Source organism: Pelobates fuscus, chromosome 8, assembly GCF_036172605.1.
Source record: "Pelobates fuscus isolate aPelFus1 chromosome 8, aPelFus1.pri, whole genome shotgun sequence".
Lineage (NCBI taxonomy): Eukaryota > Metazoa > Chordata > Amphibia > Anura > Pelobatidae > Pelobates > Pelobates fuscus.
The window spans coordinates 172435887-172446513 of record NC_086324.1 but is presented as its reverse complement, the minus strand read 5'-3'; the positions used below and the strand labels follow the sequence as shown (position 1 = coordinate 172446513).

General features: G+C 50.9%; 1 protein-coding gene across 1 annotated transcript; it reads right to left on the bottom strand.

Moving 5' to 3' along the window:
- Positions 1–4028: 4028 nt before the first annotated feature.
- LOC134571029 (uncharacterized) lies at positions 4029–10308 on the bottom strand. Its single transcript, XM_063429072.1, has 5 exons — positions 10286–10308; positions 6345–6372; positions 5253–5396; positions 5022–5168; positions 4029–4596 (listed from the first exon to the last, which is right to left on the bottom strand). The coding sequence occupies exons 2-5, from the start codon at positions 6348–6350 to the stop codon at positions 4480–4482; spliced, it is 414 nt and encodes a 137-aa protein (XP_063285142.1). The 5' UTR covers positions 6351–6372; positions 10286–10308; the 3' UTR covers positions 4029–4479.
- Positions 10309–10627: the final 319 nt, after the last annotated feature.

Sequence of the window (10627 nt, the reverse complement as noted above, 5' to 3'; positions counted from 1 at the left end):
CCCTGCAGCTCTCCATAGACTGAGCACTGAACCCTGCAGCTCTCCATAGACTGAATACTGAGCCCTGCAGCTCCCCATAGACTGAGCACTGAACCCTGCAGCTCTCCATAGACTGAACACTGAACCCTGCAGCTCTCCATAGACTGAATACTGAACCCTGCAGCTCTCCATAGACTGAGCACTGAACCCTGCAGCTCTCCATAGACTGAACACTGAACCCTGCAGCTCTCCATAGACTGAACGCTGAACCCAGCAGCTCTCCATAGACTGAATACTGAGCCCTGCAGCTCCCCATAGACTGAGCACTGAACCCTGCAGCTCTCCATAGACTGAACACTGAACCCTGCAGCTCTCCATAGACTGAATACTGAGCCCTGCAGCTCTCCATAGACTGAATACTGAGCCCTGCAGCTCTCCATAGACTGAACACTGAACCCTGCAGCTCTCCATAGACTGAACGCTGAACCCAGCAGCTCTCCATAGACTGAATACTGAGCCCTGCAGCTCCCCATAGACTGAGCACTGAACCCTGCAGCTCTCCATAGACTGAACACTGAACCCTGCAGCTCTCCATAGACTGAATACTGAGCCCTGCAGCTCTCCATAGACTGAATACTGAGCCCTGCAGCTCTCCATAGACTGAATACTGAACCCTGCAGCTCTCCATAGACTGAGCACTGAACCCTGCAGCTCTCCATAGACTGAGCACTGAACCCTGCAGCTCTCCATAGACTGAACACTGAACCCTGCAGCTCTCCATAGACTGAATACTGAACCCTGCAGCTCTCCATAGACTGAACACTGAACCCTGCAGCTCTCCATAGACTGAACACTGAACCCTGCAGCTCTCCATAGACTGAACACTGAACCCTGCAGCTCTCCATAGACTGAATACTGAACCCTGCAGCTCTCCATAGACTGAACACTGAACCCTGCAGCTCTCCATAGACTGAACCCTGAACCCTGCAGCTCTCCATAGACTGAACACTGAACCCTGCAGCTCTCCATAGACTGAACACTGAACCCTGCAGCTCCCCATAGACAGAATACTGAACCCTGCAGCTCCCCATAGACAGAATACTGAACCCTGCAGCTCTCCATAGACTGAATACTGAACCCTGCAGCTCTCCATAGACTGAATACTGAACCCTGCAGCTCTCCATAGACTGAATACTGAACCCTGCAGCTCTCCATAGACTGAACACTGAACCCTGCAGCTCTCCATAGACTGAACACTGAACCCTGCAGCTCTCCATAGACTGAACACTGAACCCTGCAGCTCTCCATAGACTGAATACTGAACCCTGCAGCTCTCCATAGACTGAACACTGAACCCTGCAGCTCTCCATAGACTGAACCCTGAACCCTGCAGCTCTCCATAGACTGAACACTGAACCCTGCAGCTCTCCATAGACTGAATACTGAACCCTGCAGCTCTCCATAGACTGAATACTGAACCCTGCAGCTCTCCATAGACTTAACACTGAACCCTGCAGCTCTCCATAGACTGAACACTGAACCCTGCAGCTCTCCATAGACTTAACACTGAACCCTGCAGCTCTCCATAGACTGAACACTGAACCCTGCAGCTCTCCATAGACTGAATACTGAACCCTGCAGCTCTCCATAGACTGAACACTGAACCCTGCAGCTCTCCATAGACTGAACACTGAACCCTGCAGCTCTCCATAGACTGAATACTGAACCCTGCAGCTCTCCATAGACTGAACACTGAACCCTGCAGCTCTCCATAGACTGAACACTGAACCCTGCAGCTCTCCACAGACTGAATACTGAACCCTGCAGCTCTCCATAGACTGAATACTGAACCCTGCAGCTCTCCATAGACTGAACACTGAACCCTGCAGCTCTCCATAGACTGAACCCTGAACCCTGCAGCTCTCCATAGACTGAACACTGAACGCTGCAGCTCTCCATAGACTGAATACCGAACCCTGCAGCTCTCCATAGACTGAACCCTGAACCCTGCAGCTCTCCATAGACTGAATACTGAACCCTGCAGCTCTCCATAGACTGAACACTGAACCCTGCAGCTCTCCATAGACTGAACACTGAACCCTGCAGCTCTCCATAGACTGAACCCTGCAGCTCTCCATAGACTCGATACTGAACCCTGCAGCTCTCCATAGACTGAACACTGAACCCTGCAGCTCTCCATAGACTGAACACTGAACCCTGCAGCTCTCCATAGACTGAATACTGAACCCTGCAGCTCTCCATAGACTGAGCACTGAACCCTGCAGCTCTCCATAGACTGAACACTGAACCCTGCAGCTCTCCATAGACTGAACGCTGAACCCTGCAGCTCTCCATAGACTGAATACTGAACCCTGCAGCTCTCCATAGACTGAGCACTGAACCCTGCAGCTCTCCATAGACTGAACACTGAACCCTGCAGCTCTCCATAGACTGAACGCTGAACCCTGCAGCTCTCCATAGACTGAACACTGAACCCTGCAGCTCTCCATAGACTGAACACTGAACCCTGCAGCTCTCCATAGACTGAATACTGAACCCTGCAGCTCTCCATAGACTGAATACTGAACCCTGCAGCTCTCCATAGACTGAACGCTGAACCCAGCAGCTCTCCATAGACTGAATACTGAACCCTGCAGCTCTCCATAGACTGAGCACTGAACCCTGCAGCTCTCCATAGACTGAATACTGAGCCCTGCAGCTCCCCATAGACTGAGCACTGAACCCTGCAGCTCTCCATAGACTGAACACTGAACCCTGCAGCTCTCCATAGACTGAATACTGAACCCTGCAGCTCTCCATAGACTGAGCACTGAACCCTGCAGCTCTCCATAGACTGAACACTGAACCCTGCAGCTCTCCATAGACTGAACGCTGAACCCAGCAGCTCTCCATAGACTGAATACTGAGCCCTGCAGCTCCCCATAGACTGAGCACTGAACCCTGCAGCTCTCCATAGACTGAACACTGAACCCTGCAGCTCTCCATAGACTGAATACTGAGCCCTGCAGCTCTCCATAGACTGAATACTGAGCCCTGCAGCTCTCCATAGACTGAATACTGAGCCCTGCAGCTCTCCATAGACTGAACACTGAACCCTGCAGCTCTCCATAGACTGAACGCTGAACCCAGCAGCTCTCCATAGACTGAATACTGAGCCCTGCAGCTCCCCATAGACTGAGCACTGAACCCTGCAGCTCTCCATAGACTGAACACTGAACCCTGCAGCTCTCCATAGACTGAATACTGAGCCCTGCAGCTCCCCATAGACTGAATACTGAACCCTGCAGCTCTCCATAGACTGAACCCTGAACCCTGCAGGTCTCCATAGACAGAGCACTGAACCCTGCAGCTCTCCATAGACTGAATACTGAACCCTGCAGCTCTCCATAGACTGAGCACTGAACCCTGCAGCTCTCCATAGACTGAGCACTGAACCCTGCAGCTCTCCATAGACTGAACACTGAACCCTGCAGCTCTCCATAGACTGAATACTGAACCCTGCAGCTCTCCATAGACTGAACACTGAACCCTGCAGCTCTCCATAGACTGAACACTGAACCCTGCAGCTCTCCATAGACTGAACCCTGAACCCAGCAGCTCTCCATAGACTGAATACTCAACCCTGTAGTTGTTTATAAGTTAAAATAGTCACTCTTTAATCACTACTCCACAGACTGAGGATGAAACCCTCATGCAGAGACATAAATTCAAACCCGGCAGTTCAGTAGTAAACCCAACGGCTCTTATTGAACTAAGCTCTGTCACTCACTGAACAGAACCACGCAACTAACTGAGCAGCTCTCTGCACTGAACCCCCATCTCTAAATGCACCAATTCAAAAACCAAATTTGTGTTACAAAAATAAAGCGTTTTCTTTGGAAATATTAAAAACATTATAATGCACCAAAAATAGTTACAAAAATATATAGTTTTAAATAAAGGACATATTTTCATTCCAAAATAAAAATAAACAGTTCATTAAAAGGAAGAAAATATAAATACAAACACTTAAAAACTTGATTAGACATTATTGGTCCAGTAGGCACTCTTTTCCTTTGGCCACCAATTTCATTAGTCTGGCTACTTAAAAAAAAAAAAAAAGGCCTCAAATTTGGAAACTCCTGCTCAGGTGGAATAGACCTGTGTGAAAGTTAAAATCAGCAAGTCCCATGATCCTTTGCTACGGCAGACTGAGGGAAAAGGAGGTTTGAATCAGTTGGCCACGTGGGTTGTAGTAGGAGTAGATTACCCATTATAACAGCGGTTTGTTGCTTCAGAACAGGTAAGAACGCCTATGCCCCAATTATCCTGAAAGATAAAACACTGGAGAAAGGACAGACTAGAACACAGGCCGATGAGACCGCACTCCTAGGTAAGAGGGATTGAGAACACAAAGAGATGAAAGGATTCACACAGCTCAGGAGCAGCACAGAGAAGTCCACTCTTGGAGATGCAAGTCTCACGGCTTCACCGCTACCATCACCGGAGCTTTATCTCAAAGCAGATGCAGTTGATGAGGTTGCAGTCAGGCGGTTGGTAAGTGCAGGCGAAGTCGCAGAGAGGACAACTTGACGGACAGCGGCAATCTCCACAACACTGATAGATGGAGAGAGAGACGGTCAGGAAGCAGCAATAGACTGAATCCCAGAGAGAAAACCTCCCAATTATTCTATCATACAGAATGGAACCATGTAAGGTCAGGGAAAGAGCAAAAATGGAAGGGTAGGAGAAAAAAAGAAGGGGGAAAGGCTAGGGAAGGGGCAAGGGAGGGAAAAGGCCAGGAAAGGAAAAGGCTAGGGAATGGGCAATCAAAGGGAGTGGTGAAGGGGGAGAAGAATAGCTAAGTGGCAAAGGATGGAAAAGGCCATGGAAAAGGCACGGGTAGAGAGTGGGAAAATGCCAGGCAAGGGATGTGCAAATCAATGAGAAGATCTATTACATCCCAGACTCCATCACTTTCCTGTATTGTACCCAAACATGTTCCCCTTCCTTGTACGTAAAGTGAGACAATGTGTGCTCACCTTCTTAGAGGGACAGCAGCTGTCCATACACCTTGTGACCGAGGGGACTCTGCAATCACATGACTGGGCACAGCTCACGCACATATCACAAACTCCCAGCTCACCAACCCTCTGCCAACCCATACATGATGGGCAGCACCCTCGGGCCTGTAAGAGAAAGAGCAGATTTAAAAGATAGTCAGGAGAATGATTGAACAGAAAGAAATGGCCGAGCTGAGGAAACATTCTCACCTTTAAACACTGATGAAGGAGAAGAAGAAACAGCAACACAATGAGATACAATGAGACAGCAAGGAATACCACCCCAGGGAGAGGAACGGCCAGCTCAGTGGTGGTGGTGGCTGCGGACGACGAGACAGTGGGAGCTGTGAGAGCCTGTAAACAAGACAATGTGAGAAGATAGAGTGCAGGCAGTGGGATTATATTAAATGTATATTAATCATAAAGTCCTGTGTAGTATGTTGGCAGAAAGGAGAGGAGAGAACACGGACCGAGACACGCACAGTGAGGAGAGAACACGGACTGAGACACGCACAGTGAGGAGAGAACACGGACTGAGACACACAGAGTGAGAAGAGAACACAGACTGAGACACGCACAGCGAGGAGAGAACACGGACTGAGACACACATAGCGAGGAGAGAACACGGACCGAGACACGCACAGTGAGGAGAGAACACGGACTGAGACACACAGAGTGAGAAGAGAACACAGACTGAGACACACAGAGTGAGAAGAGAACACAGACTGAGACACACATAGCGAGGAGAGAACACGGACCGAGACACGCACAGTGAGGAGAGAACACGGACTGAGACACACATAGCGAGGAGAGAACACGGACCGAGACACACATAGCGAGGAGAGAACACGGACCGAGACACACATAGCGAGGAGAGAACACGGACAGAGACACACAGAGTGAGGAGAGAACACGGACAGAGACACACATAGCGAGGAGAGAACATGGACTGAGACACACATAGCGAGGAGAGAACACGGACTGAGACACACAGAGTGAGGAGAGAACACGGATTGAGACACGCACAGCGAGGAGAGAACACGGACTGAGACACACATAGCGAGGAGAGAACACGGACCGAGACACACATAGCGAGGAGAGAACACGGACCGAGACACACATAGCGAGGAGAGAACACGGACTGAGACACACAGAGTGAGGAGAGAACACGGATTGAGACACGCACAGCGAGGAGAGAACACGGACTGAGACACAAATAGCGAGCAGATAACATGGACTGAGATACGCATAGCGAGGAGGGCACAGTGAAGGAGACATGCTGGATTGTGGTTTGGGACTTACAGCCATTTTCTTGGAGGCTGCAGCAATCCTAGAGGAGAGGACACAAAGGTCAATAACAGATTAAATAATAGCCTGGCAGTAACAGTGCTCCCCAAAACTTCAGCAATTCCACCTCTAACACCCCAACTTTCAGCACCACAATCCTTCCCAATAATACGCTCTAGAACATTCCACATTCAGCATCAACGCTCCCTAATTATATTCTTTAAACCCCACCGTCTGCGCCAAACTCCTTTACCAAAAATATCCTGTGACACCCCAATCTTCAGCGCAAATTTCCCCCCTTAGTAGAATTCTCTAATACTATCAGTACCAATACCCTCCCCAATAATACCTCAACTTCCAACAGCCCAAATCCAACGCAAATACCCTCCCCCAATAATACCTCAACTTCCAACACCCCAAATCCAGCGCAAATACCCTCCCCCAATAATACCTCAACTTCCAACACCCCAAATCCAGCGCAAATACCCTCCCCCAATAATACCTCAAATTCCAACCCCCCCAAATCCAGCGCAATTACCCAACCCAATAATATCTCAACTTCCAACACCCCAAATCCAGCGCAAATACCCTCCCGCTATAATATCTCAACTTCCAACACCCCAAATCCAGCGCAAATACCCTCCCGCTATAATATCTCAACTTCCAACACCCCAAATCCAGCGCAAATACCCTCCCCCAATAATACCTCAACTTCTAACACCCCAAATCCAGCGCAAATACCCTCCCCAATAATACCTCAACTTCCAACACCCCAAATCCAGCGCAAATACCCTCCCCCAATAATACCTCAACCTCTAACACCCCAAATCCAACGCAAATACCCTCCCCCAATAATATCTCAACTTCCAACACCCCAAATCCAGCGCAAATACCCTCCCCAATAATACCTCAACTTCTAACACCCCAAATCCCAGTATCACATCCTCCCCTGTAATACCCCAGTATCACACCCTCCCCCAGTAATACCCCAGTATCACAACCTCCCCCAGTAATACCCCAGTATCACACCCTCCCCCCCCAAGTAATACCCCAGTATCACAACCTCCCCCAGTAATACCCCAGTATCACACCCTCCCCCACCAATACCCCAGTATCACACCCTCCCCCAGTAATACCCCAGTATCACACCCTCCCCCAGTAATACCCCACTATCACACCTCCCCCTGTAATACCCCACTATCACACCCTCCCCAGTAATACACCAGTATCACACCCCCCTGTAATACCCCACTATCACACCTCCCCCAGTAATACCCCACTATCACACCCTCCCCAGTAATACCCCATTATCACACCCTCCCCAGTAATACCCCAGTATCACACACCCCCAGTAATACCCCAGTATCACACCCCCCCAGTAATACCCCAGTATCACACACCCCCAGTAATACCCCAGTATCACACCCTCCCCAGTAATACCCCAGTATCACACCCTCCCCAGTCATACCCCAGTATCACACCCTCCCCAGTCATACCCCAGTATCACCCCCCCAGTAATACCCCAGTATCACACCCTCCCCAGTAATACCCCAGTATCACACCCTCCCCAGTCATACCCCAGTATCACACCCTCCCCAGTCATACCCCAGTATCACCCCCCCAGTAATACCCCAGTATCACACCCTCCCCAGTCATACCCCAGTATCACCCCCCCAGTAATACCCCAGTATCACACCCCCAGATCACACCCTCCCCCTGTAATACCCCAGTATCACAGCCTCCCCCTGTAATACCCCAGTATCACACACCCCCAGTAATACCCCAGTATCACACACCCCCAGTAATACCCCAGTATCACACACACCCTGTAATACCCCAGTATCACACACCCCCTGTAATACCCCAGTATCACACACCCCCTGTAATACCCCAGTATCACACACCCCCTGTAATACCCCAGTATCACACACCCCCTGTAATACCCCAGTATCACACACCCCCTGTAATACCCCAGTATCACCCCCCCCTGTAATACCCCAGGATCACACCCTCCCCCAGTAATACCCCAGTATCACACACCCCCTGTAATACCCCAGTATCACCCCCCCCTGTAATACCCCAGGATCACACCCTCCCCCAGTAATACCCCAGTATCACACCCTCCCCCCCAGTAATACCCCAGTATCACACACCCTCTCTTGTAATACCCCAGTATCACACCCTCCCCCACCAATACCCCAGTATCACACCCTCCCCCACCAATACCCCACTATCACACCCTCCCCAGTAATACCCCAGTATCACACACCCCCTGTAATACCCCAGTAATACCCCACTATCACACCTCCCCCAGTAATACCCCACTATCACACCCTCCCCAGTAATACCCCAGTATCACACCCTCCCCAGTAATACCCCAGTATCACACCACCCCTGTAATACCCCAGTATCACACCACCCCTGTAATACCCCAGTATCACACCCTCCCCCAGTAATACCCCAGTATCACACCCTCCCCCAGTAATACCCCAGTATCACACCCTCCCCCCCAGTAATACCCCAGTATCACACACCCCCAGTATCACACATCCTCTCTTGTAATACCCCAGTATCACACCCTCCCCCAGTAATACCCCACTATCACACCCTCCCCAGTAATACCCCAGTATCACACCCCCCCTGTAATACCCCACTATCAAACCTCCCCCAGTAATACCCCCACTATCACACCCTCCCCAGTAATACCCCAGTATCACCCCCCCGTAATACCCCAGTATCACACCCTCCCCAGTAATACCCCAGTATCACACACCCCCTGTAATACCCCAGTAATACCCCACTATCACACCTCCCCCAGTAATACCCCACTATCACACCCTCCCCAGTAATACCCCAGTATCACCCCCCCTGTAATACCCCAGTATCACACCCTCCCCAGTAATACCCCAGTATCACACCCTCCCCAGTAATACCCCAGTATCCCACCCTCCCCTGTAATACCCCACTATCACACCCTCCCCCCAGTATCACACACCCTCTCTAGTAATACCCCAGTATCACACCACCCCTGTAATACCCCAGTATCACACCACCCCTGTAATACCCCAGTATCACACCCTCCCCCAGTAATACCCCAGTATCACACCCTCCCCCAGTAATACCCCAGTATCACACCCTCCCCCCCAGTAATACCCCAGTATCACACACCCCCAGTATCACACATCCTCTCTTGTAATACCCCAGTATCACACCCTCCCCCAGTAATACCCCACTATCACACCCTCCCCAGTAATACCCCAGTATCACACCCCCCTGTAATACCCCACTATCAAACCTCCCCCAGTAATACCCCCACTATCACACCCTCCCCAGTAATACCCCAGTATCACCCCCCCGTAATACCCCAGTATCACACCCTCCCCAGTAATACCCCAATATCACCCCCTCCCCAGTCATACCCCAGTATCACCCCCACCAGTAATACCCCAGTATCACCCCCCCAGATCACACCCTCCTCCTGTAATACCCCAGTATCACACACCCCCAGTAATACCCCAGTATCACACACACCCTGTAATACCCCAGTATCACACCCTCCCCCAGTAATACCCCACTATCACACCCTCCCCCACCAATACCCCAGTATCACACCCTCCCCCAGTAATACCCCACTATCACACCCTCCCCAGTAATACCCCAGTATCACCCCCCTGTAATACCCCAGTATCACACCCTCCCCAGTAATACCCCAGCATCACACCACCCCTGTAATACCCCAGTATCACACCCTCCCCTGTAATACCCCAGTATCACACCCTGCCCCTAGTAATACCCCAGTATCACCCCCCCCAGTAATACCCCAGTATCACCCCCCCCCCCCCCCCCCCCCCAGTAATACCCCAGTATCACCACCCCCCCAGTAATACCCCAGTATCACACCCTGCCCCTAGTAATACCCCAGTAATACCCCAGTATCACTCACACACCCCCAGTACCCGCTCGCTGTATTCTCGCTGCCTCCCCCCGGATTCACGCGAGATCATGGCCGCGTCCTGCAGTTACCATGGAGACCGAGCCGGAACGGAACAAACCATTACAGGGAATGGGGGAGGGGAGGGGTAATTAATGGGGCAAGTCACTCTCTGGGGTAATTATCACAGGGCTGGGGCAGTTATTAATAGGCCATGTCACTCTCTGGGGTAACTATCACAGGGCTGGGGCAGTTATTATTAGGCCATGTCGCTCTCTGGGGTAATTATCACATGGCTGGGGCAGTTATTATTAGGCCATGTCGCTCTCTGGGGTAATTATCACATGGCTGGGGCAGTTATTATTAG

Bases quoted from the DNA above. Each gene is read 5' to 3' on its own strand.
- LOC134571029 (XM_063429072.1), bottom strand. The intron at 5,169-5,252 runs GTGAGAATGTTT...TTTCTCTTACAG, and splicing joins TCCTTCATCAGTGTTTAAAG to GCCCGAGGGTGCTGCCCATC. The intron at 4,597-5,021 runs GTGAGCACACAT...TCCATCTATCAG, and splicing joins GCTGCTGTCCCTCTAAGAAG to TGTTGTGGAGATTGCCGCTG.